The following is a 25,036-nucleotide window of genomic DNA, read 5'->3' as shown; positions in this document are numbered from 1 at the left end:
GGGTGCTTTGCTGTGCTCACTGAGCCGTTCCTGTTCAGTCTGTGCAGTGGGCTACGCACTTAGGGGAGGCTTCTACTCTCAGGGAGCCAAAGAGGGTGTTCAAAGTATGCAGCTATGTTTAGCTGGGTGGTACTTTAATGCCAGGTAGCATCTGAGCAAATACCTGAGTTCAATTCTGTCTGATGCAAAAGGCCTCTGGCTGCAAAGCAGACTGGTGCAAGCTGCAACACAGCTTCTCATATACATATGCTGCATATATGGAAAGGAAGCAGTCACAAATGTTATCCAATATCCGCAAAGACCACCACAGCCTGAGAGACGGTGCTTTGCAAGACTTTGAGGTGGAGAGGATCCGGTCAGGGTTGTGCGAACGTGCAGGTGTTTACTTGTGCTTCAGAATGTATATCACTCCTTTGTTCTCAGTAATACTTCTGCTCCCGCTGAGCCAGAAGGAGGGCTGAAGCTTGACTTTACAAAGTAATGACAGGAATGGCAATGGATTCATCAGACAAGCTTTGCCTTCTGTGATAAGCCCAGTCATGCTTCACAGTAATTGCACCGATTGTGACGGACTCAAATCAGGAAACAGATTCTTGTAATTTGAGCAGATTAACAGAAATTAATCTTCTAAATGCTCTCCTTCTGAAGAGAGTAGTAATAACAATAATGTTAATAATACTACTAATAATAGAATAGGAATGTGAAACACAGCAGTTTTTTTTAAATCTGAAACTTGTAGCTGAGATAAATTTCTTCCCACAGTTTCATGATGAATAGGCTTGCTGCATTTTCCAGACTTTGAGACAGACAAGACACAGGAACTTCAGGAGTGTCAAAAGGGTTTTCTACATTTTTCAAACCTGCAGAGAGCTCCGACATAAACCCCCAGACTAACGTCTCTATTGGCGAGATTCATGTCTGGGGAGGAAGATTTTTTTCGTCCTGTGTTTACCACAGTTTGCTTCAGGATGAGACATAATCAAGTATCAACATGCGAGTGCTGCTTCTAAAGAATGACACAGATGGAAAACTATCCATGCTATTTTTCTGGACTAACGTTTGGCTGTCAGAGGAAAACTATTACATAACTCTTTAGATATACTGAGAAATGACAAAACATTTTAGAAATCTGTTCTCCAGCTGTTGTTTGTTGCGACAGACTAAAGCCTCTGCAAATGATTTTTTTTCTGATAGGTACACTAAGAAATTGCGTGCGCCGGGACCAGTATTTGCATATTTGCTTGCCAGCTTTGCTCGGGCATCCGAAGGGCTTAAAGTTACATCCAAGAAGGCAGTTTGGGACCAAAAACAGTCTATTCTATTTACACCATTTCAGCTAAAAAAAACATGATCAAATGCAAAAATTTACAGGACGTTGAGATCACTACAGTTGGTTTGCCAGAAAAACAAATTCAGTGATTTTCTTTTCAAAACTTTCCAACATGTGGTCGTCCAAAACCAGTAGTTATCATGGAAGGTTTACGCCTAAAGAAGTGCAATATTCCTAAGAATATCCGGGACACTGGATGCTATTATGCTCATGTGGATTTGAAGTCAAAGGAATATGTGCGGATACACATGTGGTATCTGACACAGACATGGGTCCAATTATGACCCAAATAGGTAAATTGGTGCAATAAGCCAATACATGGGACCATAGAATTGTACAATTCCATGTTCACTCATCATATGTTAGATGGAGAGCTACAGCAACAATACACAGAGAGCCTGCAACCAAGGTGTGAGCACCAGCTGGACGGTTTTCAAGCTTTCTACATCAACTACTTCTGTTTGCACTCGTTTATCACTTTAGTGTGACCGTGCAAACAGAATAGAAGAGTGACCAAATGAGCTGACAAAGACAAATTGGTGGCACTTTTTGCAGTTGGCTTCTCTGTCTCTTCTTCACCATGTTGTGTCAGACAGATCCAGTGCTGTTGCAAACAGTAAATCAACGAGCCGGCAACAATCATGCTCATTCGAATGATTTGACTGCACTTTATCTCGCTATTTGACAGAAAGGTTCGGCTGTTTGAAAACTTTTAATTCAGGCCGAACAGAAGAACTTTCTCTGGAATCGAACAACAAGGAGCTCTGTGGAGCAATGTTTATATGTGTGGGCTCCCTCTTTTTTTTTTTGTCACATTTAAGCTACTTCGCTCCATTTTACAAGTCACATTTTGCAGTACATTCCTGCCAAGTATGACTTAAACTAACATTATTAAGGTTTTTGGTAACTGCTGCTGAATAAAGAGAAAAAAAGTTTAAAGTCTAACAGAGGAGTACACGGTGAGCTTGATAAACACACAATTGAGCTTGATTGAACACAAAGGTAATAGTATTTTTACTTTCAAATTTTTACTTTCAAACCTAAGATGCAACTGAGCAACTTCTAATCAACTCACACTAAATAAATGGGAAATTTTTTTTAAAAAGATACCGTCGCTTGTATCAAGAGGGAAACTCAAATTTCTTCCTCATGGTCAGAAGTTTATCATCCACTCGAGTTTTGGTTTACTTCTCTCCTTCTGATCCAAAGTTACAAAGTTAAATAAAAGCTTTTTGGAACACTATGACGTCCCAGTGAAGTTCATCTTTGAGTTGTTTGGTTTAAGATGCAAGTTTATCCTATATGAAATTTGTTTGAAATTTTGTCAAAATTAGCAAATGAATATTTGACAAATGGCCAGTAAATGTATTTAGGGAAGAGCACTGACCTTTGCCCTAAAACCCAAGCAGATCATTCATGAATCCAAGTGAACTTTTGGGCCATGTTTGGCTTTCCTGAGAAATCAGGTCAAAAGGATGGACTACCCAAAACATTATGCTTCCGCTGCGGAGGCATTTTAAAAAAATTAAAAAAGCTAAAAATCAATGCATATTCAATTTTCTACTCAGTCTGAAAACGACCCGTGACTCTCGACTTGCTACAAACAAAAAGCACACCACTTAAGATCTCTTTTTACCCTTTACTTTCATGCAGAAAATGCTGAGAGAAGCTGCTGCAGCCATTACTCACAGGACATTGACTTTAATGGTTTGTGGATATGCAGCAGCTCCTGTCAGCTAAAAGTTTAGCCTGCTTACTGTAGCATGTTTTTTTGTTGTTGTTTTTATCAAACACTGTTTGGACAAAGCCTTGCCAACAAGAAAAGTGCCTCTGAGAAGCTCTGAAGTTTATATGAGGGGAAGCAACTGCTCTGAAAGAACATCTACTTCCCCTTTCAAAAGGGAAGTAAATGGCGGCTATCTACTCACACTTCCTGTGATAAACTAAAATCTTTGGCTTCAAAAATATGTGGCTCAATGGACAAACTGATCATGAAACGGAGAGTGCGACACATTTCTGAACTTTATCCAAAAAGACTGACCAAGTCCCCATGAGGTTTGTTTTATTGTGTGCGTTACAAATTGTATTCATCTGGTTTCCATGCCCTACGTCACCCAATCTCCCACAACACTTCTCCTGTTTTCTTTCAGTCCGTAAACATGGTCAGAATTTAGGACACGAGCTGTTTGCCCAGTGAGTCACACATTTGACAGGAATTCACGCCACATCCGCCAACAGCAGCGCCTTCTAAACCCTGCATTTGCCCTGTGGAAGAAAATGTAAGAGTGTGGCAGGTACGGTGGAGCATCTCACATCTGTGCTTAAGGTAGAATTAGACTGTGATTAAAAGAAAATGAGGCAGTCTGGTGTGGGAGGGCGTGGAGGTGTGAGACGTATCTGAAAATGTAAATATCACAAAGTCTGCGGGGGAAGAAAAGATCTGACTGTGTATTAGGTTCAAACAAAAAGTAAAGTACACGCTGACATACTGCAGGTGTAAGTTTCCCCTCTCACTTGCACAAACTTAAATGGCTGCACATGTTCAGATGAAAAAGACCACTTCAGATAAAAAAAAAATAAAAAATCAGCCCACAGGTCCTTTGGAAGGAACACTGCGAGAGTAAACAGGTACACACACGCTCAACTAATCTGCATCAAATAGGCAAACCTCAGTGTGGGTTCCAACACCACTTCCCCATTCTATTAAAACTATTAACAGCATTCATACTTATCAGGGTTACATCATTAAAAACTAGGACACATTCATATATTCAACAGTAATGATTCGATTCGGCAAGCAGTTTGAACCCAACAAATCAGCATTATGACTTAAAATATAGCTAAGAGGCTATAGCTAGGCTAAACACTGTGGCCCAAAGTTGAGTCACGTTGAGCCATACTCCTTGAGCTGAATGAGTAATATGTCTCGTCTCAAAGACACTGCAACAAGCGGTAAAGCACACCCAAACTTTCAGTGGTGAAAGCAACATTTGTAAAGTTGTTGGTGCTGTGACGCGTGACGGTGGTGCTGTAACCACGATGATCGCCAACTTAGAGCTTTACAAAGCGAGGCTTTGCGAGACTGAGAAAGAAAGAGATGATAAATACAGCATAGACACTGAAAGAGAGGTGGGAGCAAAAGACAAGAGGGGAGAACAAAGACTAAAGATCAATTTATAATCCTCTGCCCACACTACCACGTCTTACAATACATTCCTATGAGCCATATCCGGGTTTGGTAACTGCAGGCTAATTCACGGCCATCCAAACATTCATAGCCAAAAAAACTATTTTAAAAAGCAGTGAATAAGGGAAACCCTCAGGGGAAACATAATTGTGATGAAGTGCAACAACAACAGGGGAAAAACACAATCATGCCCAAGAGACTTCCTGGTAATTCATGACCTTTATTGGTACAAGCAGGGCACAAAAGGATGTCAGGCTCAAATGAAACCTGAGAACTATTCTTTCTGTTTATGGAGACATATCTAGTAAAAATTAATAAACACATGTTGTTGTTTTTTTTAAATAGTAAAAAAAAATAGCTGCTTCAAATATATCAGTTTACAGTAATCAACTTGCTACCACAGAGCAGCTCCAATTAGTAAATATATGCTATGGAAAGCTTCATTAAGCTTTTAAAGTCCAGGTGAAGAGGTATCTGATGTCTTGATCTGTACAGCATTTCAACACCATGTTTGCTGCCAGAAGAGAGACTCAGGGATTGGACATTATTACACAGAGTAAGCGGATTGAAATGGTTACCAGAGTGCCATTTCTGTCGCACATTTATGGATGTGCTCTAAAAATAGGAGATCAGGGTGTTGGGCCAAATACTCATTGGAAGGTAAAGGAAGGGGCAATACATCTACTTTAAAAGAAAACAAACAAACAAGCAAACAAAAAAAACTCGACTTGATGGAGGAATCAAAGGAAGTTTGATCAGGCCAAAAGAGCATTTTCTCCAGTTCTCAGTTTTCAGCTCAGCAGTGTAGCAGCACCTGCATATTGTGGTTTGAGGTCTAGTTTCAGTCCAATGTTATTGAACTTGTGCAAATCCAATAAATAAATAAATAAATAAATAAATAAATAAATAAATAAATAAATGTCTCACAGACTCACAGTGTTGCTGCTATTCTTTCTATATCATGCTACCATTTTTTGCAGACTGAACATTTCAAGCGATTGCTTCGAATCAATAAAACTTGGTAGGCATAAAGTCGAGGAAAACATTATTATCATGAAGCAGATACGGGAAGTATAGACTGTCCGCCTGTGCCAGAGGATCGAGTCACCAGTGCTCAAAGTGCAGCAAGCCACGGATATCAAAACCTCAACAAAAAACGACATTTCCCACACCTAAGCCTACATGAGGGTGGGGTTGGCATAGTAACTCCTAAGAGTGGCTTGTTAGGCTATTCAGTTACTGCTGTAGGGCACGGAGGACCTGTGCAGGCTTGTTCTTGTTTATAACAACATGGGCGCAGGCAGGCGGAACGAGGGGAGGAACCAAAGACGCATACGATCAGGACCTCGCATACCCAAAGACTTCGGACATGATGAATGGAGATTAAAAAAGTGAGAGTGCATAGGGACATTTCTGAACAACTGTGAAGGCTCAAATTACACAACACAGCAGTCTCAACACCAAACACATGTTTGAATCTAGACAGAACATACAGGCAAGAGTAAACAAGCCCCTTTCAAGGAAAGAAAAGACATTCTTCAACCCTAACGGACACAGTTGGGGGTACAGACTGGACAAACTGCTTTTCATGAGGTGGCAAACTATACGCCTGCTGTCCCAAACATGGATGTGAGAGACCTACTGCGACAGTCCACTGAGAAATGCACTTGTCTGTCCTCTTTTAAACTTTCAAGCACCACAATAATTCCCAACACCATCTTAGAATTGAGTTACATTGTTTTGGTTTACCACAGCCATAAGGAACTCTGGAAACTGAGAGGTTGCACAGTATTGTAAGGCTAATTATCACCTTGGCGTGCAAAACATGCCACAGAGACCGAGTGTTTGGTCATGAAACATCTCAACACAATAAGCAGGAAGAGGGTGTACACAGAAATACAAAAAAAAACAATGTCCAACGGAACTGCTTATTGAGATCTTAAACTCAAGTACAGGGTTCAAAGAAAGGGGAGTTTTTGACAATATGTGGTAGAGTGCCGTAAATTTTGGTTAATCTGACTGCCAGATACTGAGTAAAGGGAAGGACATATGATAAATTACTACTTGGCCATTAGGTAGGTCTTAGAGGGACTGAAATGCTTTGGTTGTCTCATCACAGCAGCTCAGAACTACCAGCCAAATGACAGATGGTTGCTCAGTTTTAGTAGGAGAAAAAAAAAATAAAAAGACAACAATATCACATGCCACTTGCCCACAGCACAGTCCCAGATGAATGTTTTTAAATATTAATTTCAGGAATTTAGATCACTCATCTTGCACGGCAGAATTAATTAATCACAAGACGTGGCTGAGGGGAAATTGTGTGGCGAAACAGCGGGTGGCTAACCACAGTGAAACACTTAATCTAAGGGAGCAGAAGGGGATGTTTTTCTTGTGCAAAGGACTTACTGAGGAAAATGCAATACATCTATGAGTATTGTGACTGAACCAGAGGATCCGCGATCATCTGTTCCGACTAAACTTGACTCACACTAATCTTTTGAGAGCTGTGGTATTATTTCCTCACTATTCTGCGATGGATAACAGCGCAGGCTCTAAGCAGGGTGGGAGATGGCATGTTAAAGTCCTTGGCCCCCAAAAAAATGCCTGGTTTGGAATGATGATTGACCAGCAAAGAATAACCAGGCTGGTAGTGAGCCCACTGCAACAGAACGGCTGTGTCTAACTGATCTGATTTAGAGCAGAGTGAACAAGCTCACAACTTTCAACAGGTCCTGACTCAAATATTGCTTAAAATATGGATCCTGAGTTGTGCAGAAATTAGGTGAGGTCATGCTTTTCTCAGGCCCCCTCTGTCCACTTTAAAAGAAAACAATTGAAAATACAGTATCGAAAATGTGCAAATAGCCGTTTCTTTGTCAGAAATACTGCGAGCATGTTCATGCAGGAGACCTGTGTGCATAATAAAAGCTGCTAAAACAGTTTTCCTATAGTGCGGTCTTACCTGATTGTTTGGTTTGTGCTGGGAGGAAGTCCCTGGGATGTTGAGTGAGTGACTCCTGGTGACAGGTGCCCCCGTTGAAGCTCTCCTGTGCTGGGATCGAACTGACAGTGAAACATTCTCCTCTAGAGCAGGACTGCTGCTGCTATTATTCCCTTCTGTCTCAAGAACTGCATCCCATGGATCCCCTGCAGGAGCTCCTGGTACAGTCTGTGCAGCACCTCCCGGTGCCTGGGAGACTTCCTCGTTTTCAGCTTTACGCTTTGTAAGAGGATCCAGGTCCAGCCAGTCGAAGCGGCTGATGTGAGAAGATTCCATCACTGCTGGCTGTTGGGGTGGTGGGTTAGGGGCCGGGTTGGGTGCCAGAGAGGCTGAGCCTGCTTGAGAAGAATCTAGGTCAGTGCTGGCTGATCTGCCATTCTTCAAGTATTCTGAGGTGCTGGCAATCTTGTCAAACAGTTTGGCCATCTCCGGATCTACGGATGGCTGTTGGAAGACCATGGCGGCAGCTGGCTGGATGGGAGTGAAAGGCATGAAGGATGGCTGCTGCGCCGACAAGGCCAGGTAGGGTGACATGGCTGGAGTGAAACCGTTTTGAAATGTGCCCGGTTTGGGATATGGTGCCGAGGGGAACATTGGACTGGGCTGATGGGTAGGAGTGGACACATTGGAACTCGATGGGGTAGACAGAACAGATCCCCACTGGCTGCTCTGGAAAGGAGAGGAGCTACAGGTATGGCCTCCGGGGTAAGAGGCACTGAGGTTAAACCTCAGCAGTGACGAGGGGCGGGACACTTTGCTGTTAGCTCCAAAGTTTTCATCAAGTAGGAGCTTTTCAAGCTCCTCGTTGGTCAGCTTGTCCACATCAATATCCCTGAACTTGTCCTGCTCTGCCTGTTTCTTGGTCTCTGGGAAGACAATGAGGTCCTTGTCAGGTTTATTCATGAAGGGTGAAGGTTGAGGAGCAGTAGTGGTCGATTTAGGTGGTTTTGGTTTTGAGGAGGATGAGGATGCCCCAGAGGGAGATATGGATGTTGAAGTTGATAGAGTGTGCCTCTTATCCCTTTGCAATTTGGCTAAAGCCTCCTCTTCCATGCGAAGAGCTTCCTCTTTACCCACAACCCCCTTTGGCTGGGGGACATCCAGCTTGAACCCATTACCACTTGATATCTGGGCCATTATGTCAAGTAGAAGGGCCCATGAGTATGACAGCTATTAAGTCAGTGTAGCCCAAAGGGTTGTGGAGCAAAGCTTTAGACACCTAAAAAAGAAGAAAGGGTAAAATGGGATCAGTTTGGATAAATGACATCAAAAGACAGTCAAACAGAGTCAAAACAAGGAAGAGGAAATAGGAGATCCAAGTGCCAACCACACAATTAAAGAACAACTCAGTCTACCTGCTGAGCCACAGCAGCAGGACTTCAAATGAAAATAACCCAGCCTTTGTTGCTCAAAGCACACTGCGATTGCTTATTAATCAACTGCCATTTGCCACATATGCACAGCCAGCAATTACTCTTGCTTGCTTTGAAGTCGGGAGCATCATGTGGGTCAGATAACTGGCATGAACTACAACGCCAGAGCATCCATCGTAACTAAACTGAAATGGGCTCACCCACCGCAGGCTCTCCTGTCCTCAGGCACTTCACTTTAATATCACAGGCTGCACGTCACCATTGTTTACTCAAGCAGCCAGACTGACTGCGTGACAAAAAGACTAAATCAAATAATTACACAAGGTGATCCATAACAAGGAGGGGATACATGACTCACCACATTATTGATATGCAGTTAATTTGTAAACAGAAATGCTACTTTACAGGATATGAACTTATTTTGTTTTTTTACTATTGATCAACATGCCCGTTCTTTTCTCTATTAATCAGTAATTAATATTCTGAACAATAGGAAACAAGAGACAGACAAGGTTTCTTATCTGAAAAAACAAAACAAAAACACAATAGTTTGCCAAGAAGTGGAATATTCTATTCTTGATAACCAACAAAAACATTGCAGCAAAGACCGTTTTGTGATTCTAAAATGACACAGCGCCTTCTCAAAGCAACCATTCATGGGACGATCACAGCCCCCAGGGTTGAGTGAGTTCCTTCTCTCCCCAGGCGTCACTGGCCTCTCCTGAGCTTTCCCTCCCATTGTGGTGGCGGAGAAGGCTGGCTGTGCTGGGGCTCAGGCTAGCCTAACACTATTGTGCAGCTGAGGAATTTGGCATGCTAAACAGCCCAACAGGTCGCTCTCTTCCTCTGGCTTTCTCTCACTCTGTTAGCATTATGTTAGATCCATGGCCCAAGGTTGTCTTATCAGCTGCGCCAACACCAGCAGGCAGTGACAATGTGGCTGCATTCATTAAGCGTTTGACTAGGAGAGCTTGGTGCCGACTTCGCCAAGAACACAGTTTGGGGAAATCAATGCATGAAAAAAGGTCATAGTCCTTTGGCCCATGCCGTCACTGACGGCTTAATTCTCCACAGAAATGCCATGTCATCTGACAAAAGTCCTGTATATTACTGCATGTGTGCACAGTAAGAATGCTTGCTCTGACAGATTGGAGCTTAACATTTAAAGTCCCTGTTTATAAAGGATATAAAGTAAAAGCTCAAAGCCCCTCAACTGGCCCGTCTTAACACACACTGAACACAAAGCAGGTTCTAGCTCCTGATTCTCTATGTAAATATCAGGGGAGGGAGAAACCATTAATATGATTCAACCTTATAAACATCACTCTTAAGATGTCTCAAATGTTTTGCACTGCTAGTCATTGTAGATCCAAAAGATAGATCCATTATAGTTCAAATAGTTCAAATAGTTCTAGCTCCTGATTCTCTATGTAAATATCAGGGGAGGGAGAAACCATTAATATGATTATATATTATTATTATTATTATTATTATTATTATTATTATATATTAATAACCTTATAAACATCACTTTTAAGATGTCTCAAATGTTTTTGCACTGCTAGTCATTGCAGATCCAAAAGATAAATCCATTATAGTTCAAATTCAAGAAAGTCTGAGATTGGACAAAGGATCCTTTGTAAGTACCCAAACGTTAGATACATATTAAAACACAACAAGCTGATCAAGATAGCCTCATGAAAAAAAAAGCACTTATGGAGAAAAGCCAAGAAGAGCCGATATACTGAGAAATATTTCATCTCCCTTGTCCTTAAGACCCCAAATGCAACATTTGAGCATAGCGTAGGCACTTTCAAAGTCCTCGCGAATCAGAAAAGAGCTACCATCATTACATGCCTCTCGAGTAAATTAGGGACATAAAAGCCACAAAAAAAAAGCAACTCAAGGAATCCATGGAATTTCCAGACAAAAGCCCTGACATGCAGTTTAGTTTGTTTCATTGTTTAATTTGCTTCGCCGTTTCATAGTGTATATTCTTAAAAAGCTTCTCATTAACTACATCGTTTATACACAGTGATACACATGACTGTTGCTGAATTTAATGTAAAAATATCTACTTATTCAAACACTATAAAATTCAGACATATTTGAATCTCAAGTAGCATTTAGAGCATAGTTGTCCTGGTGTGTACAGGGCAGATAAGCTCGGCATGAGTTTGCCATCCTTCTTTGTGTTCAGACCCAAAGAAACTGAAAAAGTTTTGTTCCCCATAACTGTCCAAAAGTGCAGATGTTAGCAATACAACGTCCAGCGGATCAAAGTGCAACGTAACAACTTTAAGGAGGAAAATATGTAACCAAGTCTTACAGTTTTTATAGATTTGTAACTTCTGCGTCTTTTTTCTCTGTTCTGGCTATCCTACCACCGAGGCAGCCCTATGCTGAAGATAACGACTGCAAAGACATAGATAAGTAAAGCTGAAAGCAGACATGATAACATCAGAGCACATAGGAACAGAAACGGCACTTGGCCTGAGTGTCACGGATTAATCCAAATGTACTATTCACAAACTCGTGAAAAGCACCAAAAATCTCACAACAGTCCTTTCTTTTCGACAACAAATACTCCAATTAAACATCGAATTTCTCATTCACAAAGCAGCAGGAGGTAAAACATGCAATCACTGCCCAAAAGCAGCTCCTTATCAGTTTGAACTCGTTGTGTCATGAGCCGGGAAGAGCTTAAAGTATGTGACAGTTCACTCCTTAACTAGTTATCAACTTTAAAGGTCTCAGAGTAGTTATTCGTGCATCTGATGCTACAGAACATTTACACCGAACAGTTTTATTTGGCTCGGGTACCTTAACAAACCTGTCATCTGATGCTCACCTGACGCCAAATGAAGCGTTGTGTATTGTCAGTATATTACAAACGTTTGTTGTTTTCACGTTGAAGGAATCTTACGACGAGAGCTAAATTGTCGTTAACGTGTGACAACAGTCTCCTTGGAAACATGATAAAACCGTTACTTTACAAACTCGACTGGTTAGCCCGAACAAAAACCCACTTTGAGCTACTTTTGATAGCGCTTTTATACAACTTTAACTTCTGACTTTGTTGGATGCTAACTTTAGCAGCTAAACCTGCTGAGCCAGAACACAAATTCAGCAAACGTCTCGTAAAAAAGGAGCACAAACCCGACTGGCTTTAGTTTTACAACGACAAATTGTACGTCTGCTTCGTGCTTTAGGGGACACGGGTTTAATAATTTAAAAGTACTTCGGCAATTGCTTGCTTGGGTCCTGCCAACTTAACCCAAAGAAGGAAGAAATGCGGGCTCCTCGCGAAACGGTCGGATACGACGAAGCCTACAAAGCTAGTTTCAGACATCTACGAGCTGAAACTTTTACACGCAGACATGTGCTTCAAAAAGGTTTGTTTCTCACCTTTCAGCGGTGCGGTGTTTGGAGCCATTTTTCCTGCAGCTGCATTTTTCCATCCACTTGCACCGAGGAGACGTCAGTTCCTGTTGAGGTGTTTGGCGGAGTTTTGGTTGGACACAGTTGGATGGCAGTGTTTCTGCATGGCTGGGTCCCTGTTGGGGGGAGGTTGAACAGTAAAGTGGCGCCACCTTGTGGACAAAACCCTGTCGGTGTCGAAATGCCAACACTTTGTGTGAAGTTTATTTGCGCAAAATCAGTATTAAGACACAGCTAATTACAATGGAGTTAAGCGAATCAGATGCTAATCTAAAACAAAGTCGATTACATATAATTCCAGTAAATGAACGGTTGTGCTGGACTGCACGGTTTTTTAAAGTGCATTCAGCTTGATTTATTCATGGTAGATTATTAAGTGCCCGGTGTTTCTTTTCGTTCTGCCATTGCCACTGTTAGTGAAAGACTTTAAATTGGTGGGTATTTGTACAAATCGGTTTTCTATGTTCATATTTAGATGATTATTATTATTATTTATTTATTTATTTATTTATTTATTTTATTGCAATTAAAGAACAATGACAGAGACATGGTATGACAATAAGGCAAAACAAGGAAATAACAATGTAAAGGACAATTTAGATTAGGTTAGGCTACATTAAACAACTAAAAGAAAAACAAACATTAAACAAAAATAGAGGAATACATTAAAGAACATTCAAAAGTATTTCATTTTTCTTATTATTTACAAACTTAAGAGACTTGAAAAGAGCGGACATTTCTAACATAAAAACATTAAAGAAAGGCTGATTTTTCTGCCATTTTTTTATGAATAAAAAACTTAGCTTGCAAAATATAAAAGTTAACTAAAAATTCAAACGATGGATCTATTGAGTTTTCATAGTAAAAGAAAATATCTTTAAGAGAGAAAACATAATGGCCATGCTGTGCAAAAAGATAAGAACTGAGGTCTGCTAGAAATTGTTTCACTATGTTACAGTCAAAGAATAAATGTACAAGAGTTTCACCTTCTTCATCACAAAAAGAACAATTAAAACTTAAGTCTGTGTGTTTGGAAATATATACATTTGTAGGGTAAATCTTGTGGAGAATTTTAAAATGAGTTTCTTTTATTATGTTCATATTTAGATGCTGTATCTTTAAACTCAGAAGTGAGATCATCTAGCAAACGCTTATACTCAATTAAATAAATATTTATTAATGTCCCTGAAATGTATAGTTAAAATACTTCAAGCATTATATATACAAGACAAGCAATAAAGAACGTATATATCGCTCAGTACGTGTAATCGCGTATTAATCACTGAATGATACGATTTGTGGCGGTAAACGTTAGGTCCGCGTTCAGCTGGTCTTGTCTGAACGCCACGTACAGTTTGGCTCAACGCAGCTTTAAGCCGCCAGTTGAGTTCGATACCCTTTGATTGGCAGGCACAGCACCCAATCAGCTCTCAACGCGACTGTTTTATAAAGAAATTGTACTTTCTCTGTCCAATGGGAGCTGGGGGAGGTGGGGCGTTACCATGGTGATTACAATCTTTTTAGCTGTAGGTTGTGGCTACCTGAGACTTGTATCGGTGGTGGACAGATGACAGCTGTAAACAAGCTCCGCTGAGTCTCAGGCACTTCGAGCAGCACTTAACGGTGAAAGCTCGGCACGGAATAAAAAGAGGAGCTCAAAGTAAGCGCCATTTTGAGAGTAAGTCTCGTTTTACATACATTTTCATTCATTGAGTTACTATATTAATTATATTATATTCGCCTTGCTTTGTTTTTTTTTTTTTTTTTTTTACCCCCTCCCCTCTGTGAGATAATGAATTAGCCACTACCACCATCATCACACCACGCTCATTCAACAACCTGTACGGTTAGCATACGTGTTTGTCATCGATTGTGATTTACACGTCCACAACTTTGAAGTGACACGGCTCCGTTGGGGGGTCGTTTTGAAGTAAGCTCGCCGTCTCTTTATCCAGCAAACACGTGTGTTGCACAGTCCTTTTCTTGTGGTAGAGCGTTGCGTTTGAGATTAGGACTAACTTGCATAACCTTAACCCGATCTCTGTTGTGGCTTTTACTCATTTGGCAATGATGTGGAAATTGAAGGTGTTGTCAAAAAGATGAAGCAGTTTGTCCACTTCTGTATCCAGAGGCTAGACAAAAAAAAGCTTCTGGACAGATGCACCAAATTCAAGTAATATCATAAAAAATGACAAAACTGTAATGTTCACGACTAAGTTTGATATGTTTTTCTGTTGTTTATCGGCTCTTCCTAACCAGACGATGGGGAATAAAGCCTTGGTCCACTGTGGGGTGGTTCTGCTGTGTTTCTGGTTGTGTATCCATTCAGTGCCTATCAATGTGGACAAGGCCAAAGTAAAACCTGTGATGGAGGACCTGGAGCCACCTAAGAGTGCTGTGAGTCAAAAGTGCATTGTCTAATACAGGGATGTCTCATTTAGATGTGGGTTTTACCGAAAATTTCTGTGTATGTGGACTTGCAGTATCAGACAGATACCCAAAGAAAGTACATCTGCCTGTGGGTAAAAGGTTGATGGAAAAACAAACAAAAGCAGTATCAGTTAAGTAGATGTGTATGCTTATTAGCAAGAGTTGTATCAACAAGAAGTTTGGTCTCTTTTTCAGGACACGGGGTTGCACTATGACCGCTACCTCAGGGAAGTCATTGAATTCCTCGAGAAAGACCCTCACTTTAGAGAAAAGCTAAAAAATGCCAATATGGATGACATCAAGGTACACACATGCTTAAAAACATCATTGTTTTGGTAAGCTGTTTTACAAACTATTCAATTCAACTGTGCTGTGTTGACTCTCGGCTTGCAGCAAGGCAAACTTTCCAAAGAGTTGGACTTTGTCCATCGGAATTTTCGGTCTAAGCTGGACGAGTTGAAGAGGGAGGAGATGAGCAGGCTGCGGATGCTCATCAAAGCCAAACATGACATCCAGGAAGGCAACGGTGAGAACTGGGTGTTTATTGCTGACGTGTCAGTGACACACTCGTGCTTCTTAAAATTGCACAGAGTCCTCCATAATACAAATCTGCAGTTGAGTCGTCATCAAAGAAGGATGTGGCTCTCATACATAAGAACGTGATGCAATATTGCAATCAGTAATTTTTTTTCTTGACTGTAAGAACTCCTGAATGGAAGGTTAAAGTCGTAGCTTACCACTGCTTAAAGCAGAAAAACAAATTTTCTTACAGCTTTCTGGAGTAAATTTGATTTAAAGCTTAAATGGATAAAGCCGGTAACTGGCACTGACCTCTGGGTCAGTCATGCCTCTCACTCATGAAGCTTGAAATGTCCATGAAACTCCAAGGAAAGAGTTTCTAGGACATTATTCTTACCTTGGAAAGAGTTACCATGGTGTCAATCCTCTAATTGACGTAGTCTCTCAGTTTTGTTTAATTGTGTGTGAGTTAAGTAAAAGCTCTGCTTCATTGTGAAATTCCTGCAGGAGCAATTAAACATGACCTAATTGTGTTCCTGTTAAATAAAAGCGGCTTTTATTCCCTCCCTTGTAGGTCATACAGTGGACCATCAGGCTCTGCTGAGACAATTTGAGCACCTCAACCACATGAACCCAGAAACCTTTGAGGTGGAGGACCTGAACCGCCTCATCCAATCGGTATACATGCACAGCACAGCCACACTGTCAGAAGTGCAAGTGCTTCTGGGGGGGGGGTACTGTAGTGCTGTTGCATGGGTGTGACTGCATGTTATTCATAGCTATAATTTCACTAAATGACACTGTGGCTCATATTACTGCTATAACCAGTGTTGTTGAGCCTATAGAGAATTACAGGTGGCAATGGCTTACTCGTATATCGGCTCTGTCACCTCCCCTGGCTTTCTTTTAGATGCAGTAACTTGAAGGTGTTTATAGCTTGATGTCCTTTGTTGTAAAGGGAGAGGGTGGGCTCACTCGAGGTAAAGTCATTGGTTTGTAGAGACCAACATGTTTCCAGTGAACCAAGAATAATGGGGAAGTCAGCTCTCTGGGTTTGCAGTGGAGCTTAAAATAATGCGAACGTGTGGTTTTAGTTATCTGCAGTTACCAGCTTCGTTCTGTAGACATTTGGTTACGAGTTACACCTTGGAAAGATATGAGAAATGCAAACAATGGTGATGACAGTGTTTTCTTTGCTTGTGATAGTTGTATTTGATGCATAACAGTACGCTTCTAAATATTGTCATACTTTATACTATGTAAATACCTGCAGGACTGTAAACTGTGGACTTAACAGGAGGATGCTACATTTAAAAAAAAAATAAAAAAAAACTAGTTCCAAATACTACTTTAAGGTTCACAGCTTTGGGTTAAGCTTTAGGTTCAATGTATCGCCTAAGGCACTGATGATCAACCGTATAACAAGCAGAGCCACCTGAAGCAGGGGTATGCGGTGCATCCTAAATCCTGCCAGGAACATCTCTGCATCAGCTGCTCAGTGATCTGTACAGTCACAAATCTGTCAAATCTAGAAGAAAGATCTCTTTTTCAACTTTTTTGGTTTCTATTTGTAGGCAACCAAAGACCTGGAGAACTTTGACAAGGGCCGCCATGATGAGTTTAAGAGGTACGAGATGATGAAGGAGCATGAGAGGAGGGAGCGCCTGAGGCACATGAATGAGGAGGACCGCAAAAAGGAGGAGCAGCTCTATGAGGAGATGAAGAAGAAACACGCCACCCATCCTAAAGTTAACCACCCTGTAAGACAACAACTTTAATCTGGGTCATTAGAAACATTGCAAGGCATTGCACTTGGTCCTCACTTGTCTGGATGTTATGTGGGGGAGGATTCTTACTTTCTAAAGAATCCTTTATAACACACCACTGTTGTACTCAGTGGATGTTAGGAGTGTTGCTTCGACCACTCCTATGATTGATCCGTTTGTTTTGTTGCCTGTTGTGGGTTCACAGCAACAGCTCCTAAATGACAGTTGGAATCGGCTGTAGGTCTTTCACCTGCCCAGCTGATGAGGAAATAATGAAGGAATAGGAGTCTGTTGTCAGCTTTGTGTGTGTGTGTGTGTGTGTGTGTGTGTGTGTGTGTGTGTGTGTGTGTGTGTGTGTGTGTGTGTGTGTGTGTGTGTGTGTGTGTGTGTCCAGGGCAGTGAAGACCAGCTGAAGGAGGTGTGGCACGAGGCAGATGGTTTGGACCCAGAGGACTTTGATCCCAAAACGTTTTTCAAAATGCACGGTAACCTTAGACCAGCTATGCTTTTCGAGGCCAAAAAACGACTGGAGGCTGAATTTATTTCTGAAGTAATCTCTGTTTAAAATACAATCTAAAATGAAAATTCCTCCTTAGTCCAAAAGGTGGGCTTTGTGGCCGACTATTAGTGTCATTTTTATTGTGGATCTTTTCATTCCTGTCATTTGTTTTGTGTCGCAGACAGCAATGGTGACGGCTTCTTCGATGAGAATGAGCTTGAAGCTCTCTTCACGAAAGAGGTATTTGTTCATTTTATGTCCACAATTTCTTGTCCTTTATGACCTCTGGTTTAGCAAACGTTAGCATAACGCATGATGAAGATGATTTTGATGCAACACTAGCATGTTTCTTCAAGCTGGAGAAAGTGTACAACCCTGAAAACGAAGAGGATGATATGGTTGAGATGGAGGAGGAGAGACTGAGGATGAGGGAGCATGTTATGAATGAGGTGAGCCACCACAGTAGCAGAACATGTACGGACCTTCTGTCTTGTTTATAATCAGCACCGTAAAAATTAGCTCTCACAAGGCCTAGCAAGGAGTAAGGCCATCCATGGTCAAATCCTTACAGGTTCTACATTATCCAGCCATTATCAAGCACTTCTCTGTCACATGCCATGAATTATTATTAGAGATGGAACCGACTTGTACACAAATGTTTGTGAAAGCAGGATGGGAAAAACTGTAAAAGGCTTTAATTTGAGCCTGTGTGGCCAATGATTAACCACGGTGACAGATGTTGATTTAAGCCGCTTCCTGTCCTGATGTTCAGGTGGACACCAACAAAGACAGACTTGTGTCACTGAGTGAATTCATGGCAGCAACCAAGAAACAGGAGTTCTACGAAAAAGACGAGTGGGAGGTAAGAGCTAAAAGTGTGCTTCTCTGGGCAAGATGATATTTGTAGAGTTTTGTATTTATAACCAGTATTAAATTCAGTTAAGTCATTTTATACCATGCCTAATTTAAAACTAATGTTGGATAGCTGCTGTTTCCCTTTAGCATCATCGATGTATCCTGTTATTCATTATCTCTGTTTCATTAAGAGGAATGAAAATGGAATGAGGCTGCTCAAATAATTTCTGGAAAAAAGTGGTTCAGAGGAAATGACTCAGTTGTGGCACAACTGTTATGGTCTGTTATTCATTTGCACTGAAAAATTCATCCTTATGAAGATGTGATAGATTTCACCACAAGAAGTTTAGAATAAAATCACGATGCTAGAAGATAATACGGCATGTAGTATGGATGAGATATCTGTTGGGCATTAAAGATTTGCAAGAGAACTCTGTCCTCAGCTTGCCATTTGTTTTACTGGGTTTTTATTTCATGCATTGTTGCCTGATTCTTTTCAATCTGTTATGTTGGTACAAAGATAAAGCTGGTAAAATAAATTGCAGGGATGATTATCAGCTTATGTATTTAACCTGTATTTCGTCCAAGGCCTTGGATAAGACTATACTGAATAGGCTGGAACAGTTAGTCCCGACCTGACACGGACATGTGTTTTTGCTTTGAAGAGGATTAGCAGAACGGGCATAATTCTACTATTTTTGTGTGCTTTATTGGTGCTTTAAAGCCTTTCATTGTGTAAACCATGTTATTTTACAAGTTACACAACAGATGGATTTCCCAAATCCCTAGTGAGAATTCGGTCTTTTTGGTATGGTCATCAGTCAATGTATTTTTGACTCGTCTTATCTTTATCCTTACTCTTGCTGTTTGCTATGTGCCATTAATAAAGTTTAGGTGAAAAAAAAATGGTATATGCTTTAATTCCCTGCCCTCCACAGACTTTAGATCAAAACTCCCTTTACACTGAGGAAGAGCTGAGGGAGTACGAGCAGCAACTGGCCAACGAAGAAAATGACATCAACCAGAAGTCAGTCGAGCTGCAGAAGCAGCGGGACGAGCTCGAAAGAAAACAGGAAGAGCTGAATGCTCAGAAACAGGAGCTAAAGCAGGTGAATTAACACATGAAGTGGGCAGGTTAAAGCAAACAAAGCAATCATTGAGCTTTTTCTTTTTTAAATCTCGCCTCCGTACACATAAATGCTTGTCAAACTGTAAAGTCAGAAATGTGTAGTTACATTTCAAGTACATTCTTTCATCATAACTTCCCCTTTTCTGTGGAGCTATTTTAACATGTTCTGCTCTCTCGCTCTTTGCCCAGGCAATGGAAGAAATGGGAAGGATTAAAGCACAAAACTTAATAGACGAGACAAAACGTAAGTATGACATTGCAGTTAGTGTGCTCTGGTGTCCATTTATCCAAGGAGGGTTAACACGCAGGCTTCCACAGTAACTGGCTCAGTTATAGAATGACAACATTCTGTGTTGCTCTTCTGAAATGTAGATGGACTTGAAGGAGAAATTGAAACTTGTCATGTAATAGGAACACAGACCTCCCCTTTATTCCTATTTCATGTGAGTTTAGCTTAAAAAATTGCTAAAGACAACAAATTCCATCTGTGGAACGAATCAAACGCTCCCTACCTCCTGAACCTTTTTAACACAAAACCATAAAAGTTTTTTTTGATCAGATTGTCAAAACCGCAAAGAGTAGATTGACCTATAAACAATGCACCCTTAACAGAAAAAACAGTGGAGAAAGCAAACTGAGTGAGAATAGAAAGTTTTCCTTTTAGCAGCATTAGATGTGTACCAAATACACGCCCAGCTACCTCAAACTAAACTGGGCACATGCGACTCTTTATTGCAGAGCCTGGATCTCCCGTCGTTGTAGGTCAGCCAGCACCAGCTGTACCAGGAAACAGTCAACCGCTGCCCCCTGGTCACCAGCAGCAAGATGTACCAGTGCCAGGACACTCTTAGCAGGCCTCCCCGCTCCGTGTTTTGAGTGAACGTGTGCATGTCTGCGACTTTGTTTTTGTGAGCCCAATTCTGTGTGATTATCATTATTTAAACCATCTGCTGATGGAAAAAGAAAAAAGCCTAAACATTACAAAACAAATATGAGAATCCGATACTGCGTGTCGGATTTAGTGCCAGTGCCAACGATGCCCGTCCCCTTACTGGCCAAATCAGCTGAATGGACCAGACTTGAAATGTGGAGCTGCTCCAGTTTTCTATGTGGACAATAAACCCTTTTGTTTTTTTGTCATTTCAATGACAACAAGGACTCTGTTCTCCCATAGGAAATTCTTTTGGGTGAAATGGGGAGGACAGCAGCTGTAATAACTGAATGTTTTGTTCGTGCACACTGTAGTTTGTTGTGACTGAGGCCATCCTTTACAGGAAGTACGATGAAAATGTATTTTTCTTAGAGAATTACTAAAAGAAAAAGAAAAAAATGTCAGTAAGTTAGATTTAAAGTTGAAAGGATCCTACTTAAATTAAGTTTTCTACTCAGAATGCACATTCCTTCAAAATCAGGTGTATTTTTGAACGGTCCAGATTATCGCAGACCTGATGAAGTCACACACTGTATTATGTTTAAATCAGAATTTTTTTTTAATTTATAATTGTGCTGGTGTTAGTGACAGTTATATAAAGATTCTGAAGTGGTTGTTTGTGCTTTGGGATGTGTGTAAATGTGTGTAATTTTTTCATGATAAAGTATTTATTATCTGAAACCACTGGAAAATAACCTGCTGCTGGCAGAATTTGAAAGCTGAGATACAATTGTCCGCTTTATCAATTTATTTATTATTATTTTCATGTCTGGCTTCTAAAAGAGAAAACATGAAAACTCTTTTGTTCCAATAATACCTGTGGCCAATCATATCATTTAAAAAAAAAAAAAAAAAACCCAGCTGAAATCTGTCCAGCATCCTGTGTAAGGAGTACATGAAAATACATGGTTTGAATGTTGACAATAAAGAGAATGAGCTTGCAAGTGTAACGTTTGTATCTTTTATCACACACATTTTGGTAACTGAATTCCTATAAAACACAATCGCATTAAAATTAACATTAAAAAATGCTAAATCACAAGTGGTGTTCTTGTTCAACTTTTCTCATGAATTTTAAACTCATAGTGGACCTTTTAGTCATTTGTGGACTCAACCAGCTGGTGAGAGCGATGTCAGCTTCTTCCGTATGATTCTCTGAAGCGCATGGTGAGGTAGGCGCCTGCTGTAACTGGTGGGTATTTGTTTGAGCCGTCGCAACAGGTGATCAGAGCCTCATCATCTGGGTGGAGGAAGAAAGCCAGGGACTGACGCGTGCTGGAGTCTCCAACAGGGGGCAGCAAAACTCTGTGACGCTGAAGCACAGGAACCCACATTACAAAAACATAACTCTTTCTGTTTTTACATGTTAATTTAATAATCACGCTGCAGTTGGTGGCCTTTTTTGATATGCTATTGCATCCCGTATCTTGCCCTGTGAAAGCTGAGATGGGTGTTGTGTAAAGTCCATTGAAACATCTGAGGCTGCATTTGAACTCACTTTCTCCAATCATTTCCCAGCCGCACTAACATAAATAAATTCCTACTAACATCTGCAATGACACAAATATTGTATCACTTTTTAACTCAAGCGCATAGCAGTACTCGTCTCCCCAAGCCTTGCAGAGGAATGTCACGGGGGGGTGGGTTGGAATTTCAGCAAGCAGTTTATAGGGTATAACAGTGGTGACTCCAACCCGATGCAACATCATGCAACAAATAAAAATAAACAATACTGAGAAGGTTTGAAGAATCATGCCCCAAAAGCGAGCAAGGACAGACGCAATTAGAGAAAATGCTTGGATATTGTTCCTGATGTAACTTTTCAAACCTAAACTGTGCTGCCATGTTCTTTTTAGAGAGAAGAGGCTTTCTCCTGCAACCCTTCCAAACAAGCCGTACTTGTTCAGCCTTTTTTAACTGTGCTTTCATGAACTTTTACATTTAACAAGTTAGGGTGAAAGAGGGTTCCTGGTTCGAATCCTGGGTGGGGCCTTTCTGTGTGACGTTTGCATGTTCTCCCCGTGAGTGTGTGGGTTCTCTCCAGGTACTCCGGCTTACTCCCAACGCCCAAAAAACATGCATGTTAGGTTAAGAGGTGACTCTAAAGCCCTATTCGGACGGGACAAGTTTAATGGGGGGACCTGGGGTAAAGTAATAATAACCGGGAAATCTAGTCCCGCCCGAACGCGCCATGTCAGTAAAGATAGCGGAGTATGTCGGTAAACTTTGCCGAGAATTCTAACTCCTGGGAAACGGTCCGGAGTATCTACCATAGGTAATACTAATCCCGTGCGAGTGCAAATTGCGAAATGACCGAATTGGTCATTTCTTCTCCCTGGCGTCGTCTGGTTAACCAACATTACCATACGTCCCCCCATTGAACTAGTCCTGTCCGAATAGGGCTTATGACTGAACCTCGGAGTGAATGTGAACGTGGATGGTTGTTTGTCTCGTTTGTCTCTGTGTGGCCCTGAGATGGACTGGCAACCTGTCCAGGGTGTACACACCCCCCACACCCCCAAAATGTGGATATTCATTTATAAAAAAAAAGTCACAAAAAGGGTTAGGGTTAAAAGAAAATATGAAAAATAGAATAAATCTGTTGAACTCACCACAGAGATAAACTGATCACTAGTCCAGCGCTGCATCAGGTCAGCAATGTTGAGGAGGATGGCTCCGGGGACAGTGGGAGCAGAGATGAATTCACCGGAGCGATTACAGACCTAAAGGTTGACAAGCGTCAGGTGGATTACATGACTGAAGATACAGTCTGTATAACAATTCATCAGACTCATTTTATATGTAAGATACACAAAGTGTTAGATTACAAAAAAAAAAAAACGATCCAAAAAGCTTGAGTTGAGATTTACTCTTAAACACCAAATGACCAATGAAGTCCGAAGCATTAAAGTCAAGCCGAGACTGAATTGGTGAAAGATTTTTTTCCATGAATTATCAAACAACACCTGTGCACCTTTTCGGAGGAGCAGATGTAATTTGTTACCTGCAGACCCTCGGAGCTCTGGAACAGCAGAGTGATGCTGCCGTAGTCTGAATGTTCTCCACATCGCAGCTGACCCTCCTTTGCTTTCTCACAGCTCACTGGGGGATAGTAAAGGGAGCGTAGCGTTGTGCCATTCACATCAGCTGAAAGGAAAACAGCAGCGTTGTCACAGTTTGCTTTCTAACTTTCGGCGATGCATAAAAGTTTGGATGAGCGTCAAGATTTACTCCTTGCACTAGGACAGAACTTTTGGCTGTGGTTGATGAGGTTTCTTGTTAGAAATTTTGCTCCTATTATCTCTATCATTATTCTGTTTCTGCTTTTATAGGATTTCAATTTGTTGTGTAAAGGAGTCTTGTTCAGAAAGGTCCACACCACTGATAAAAGGTCAGTCCCTGCAACATACAGCTGGACTTGTGTTACTGCACAGGGGAACCAGTCAATGTGATGATCTTACTTCCTACTAAGCGATGTGCACCCAGGAACACATCTGGGTCCAGAGCCAGACTGAGGGCCATCACCCTCAGCACCCGCAGACTCAGATCTTTACAGCGCAGATAGAAAGACGTGTGGATCTCCTGGAAACCTGATACGGCGGCCGATGATGGCCACTTCTACGGAATAGAAAAAGAACAGCCTTTGAAAAACAGGTTTAAAAGAACACTTTTCTATTAACAATGGGCCCTGATGGGCAAAATGACCATCATATAAAAACCTATCACTCTATTTTTCTGAAATTCTTTTGCATTGTTAGTTTTTTAGCGCCACCGTGACAAATGGTTAAGAACTAAAATGACAGAAAATAGTCTTTTTAGAAAGAGAGCATTGGTAAATTAACAGATACCGTTTTTCTTGTACTTTAGCCTTTACACTGATAAACCCTTCCTGGGATGAATCTAGACCTTGTACTATAATGGGGGGGTGTTCTGTAAAAGTGCAAAAATGAACCATTACTATGTCAGGGTGAAATGAACAAGTGTTGAATGACTCCTTCAGATCTCCAGGTCGACTGGGATTCAACCTGAAACAGCAATCATCGATTATTCAAAAACAATTAAATAAAAACTGCGCAGAAAACACGTAAAACTGATCTTCTGCTTCCAACCTCTCAGTCTCCACTGACACCCAGCCGTGGTTAGGATTGTTGGCGAAGCTTTTCCTGCCAAAAGGCTTTTTCAGTTCATCTGGCTGCAGGAAGAACTTCTTGGATATGTCCATTACATGTTCCACCTATCCGAGACACACCGCAGTGAGAGACGTGTTCCACCTTTAAACACTTTCAACAAAACTTATTTTGAGTTTTTTTTTTTTTTAAACTGTGCCTCACCTCCTCCAGAGTAATTCCCGAGTTCTTCAGAAAAACAAATCCCACTTCTGTAAAAGCACTTTTCAGCTCTTTGCTCAGGCTGTGCAGCTGCTCGTCAGTCACATCTTTCTCTGTCAGGCTGTAGGCGCTGAAGTCCACCACGGGGATGTTCATTTTAAAAGAAAAACAAATAAAAACGTATACACGCAGAGCTGAATGCAGAGGTGTGACTGCACTGCAGGCGGTTCAGTCGCGACCCTTT

The 25,036-nt window shown here is 41.2% G+C and overlaps 3 protein-coding genes across 4 annotated transcripts in view; 1 reads left to right on the top strand and 2 right to left on the bottom strand.

The window, feature by feature from the left end:
- pik3c2a (phosphatidylinositol-4-phosphate 3-kinase, catalytic subunit type 2 alpha) overlaps nt 1-12,403 on the bottom strand; it is a 45,111-nt gene extending 32,708 nt beyond the window's left edge. The window contains exons 1-2 of the mRNA XM_075470445.1: nt 12,303-12,403; nt 7,483-8,740 (exon numbers count right to left, since the gene is read on the bottom strand). Of these exons, the coding sequence (XP_075326560.1) occupies nt 7,483-8,658 (1,176 nt within the window). The 5' untranslated portion in view covers nt 8,659-8,740; nt 12,303-12,403. The remainder of the gene's footprint in view (nt 1-7,482; nt 8,741-12,302) is intronic.
- Nucleotides 12,404-13,871: 1,468 nt separating this feature from the next.
- On the top strand, nt 13,872-21,408 carry LOC142384305 (nucleobindin-2-like). Of its 2 annotated transcripts, none has more exons than XM_075470447.1 (13): nt 13,872-14,013; nt 14,595-14,732; nt 14,961-15,068; nt 15,159-15,291; nt 15,859-15,962; nt 16,859-17,044; nt 17,445-17,535; nt 17,731-17,789; nt 17,906-17,998; nt 18,322-18,411; nt 19,343-19,513; nt 19,723-19,777; nt 20,272-21,408. In XM_075470447.1, the coding sequence occupies exons 2-13, from the start codon at nt 14,598-14,600 to the stop codon at nt 20,382-20,384; spliced, it is 1,338 nt and encodes a 445-aa protein (XP_075326562.1). In that variant the 5' UTR covers nt 13,872-14,013; nt 14,595-14,597; the 3' UTR covers nt 20,385-21,408. The 2 variants fall into 2 exon arrangements, with proteins under 2 accessions (XP_075326562.1, XP_075326563.1); XM_075470448.1 differs by lacking the exon at nt 13,872-14,013 and adding an exon at nt 14,178-14,265.
- Nucleotides 21,409-21,556: 148 nt separating this feature from the next.
- LOC142384764 (uncharacterized) lies at nt 21,557-24,982 on the bottom strand. Its single transcript, XM_075471068.1, has 7 exons — nt 24,796-24,982; nt 24,574-24,698; nt 24,423-24,489; nt 23,926-24,082; nt 23,469-23,611; nt 23,077-23,187; nt 21,557-21,777 (listed from the first exon to the last, which is right to left on the bottom strand). Exons 1-7 carry the CDS (start codon nt 24,946-24,948, stop codon nt 21,598-21,600), a joined length of 936 nt encoding a protein of 311 aa, XP_075327183.1. The 5' UTR covers nt 24,949-24,982; the 3' UTR covers nt 21,557-21,597.
- Between the last annotated feature and the right edge of the window lie 54 nt (nt 24,983-25,036).

The sequence above is a fragment of the Odontesthes bonariensis genome, chromosome 7 (genome assembly GCF_027942865.1).
Source record: "Odontesthes bonariensis isolate fOdoBon6 chromosome 7, fOdoBon6.hap1, whole genome shotgun sequence".
Classification (NCBI taxonomy): Eukaryota; Metazoa; Chordata; class Actinopteri; order Atheriniformes; family Atherinopsidae; genus Odontesthes; species Odontesthes bonariensis.
This window is presented reverse-complemented; position numbering and strand designations above follow the sequence as displayed.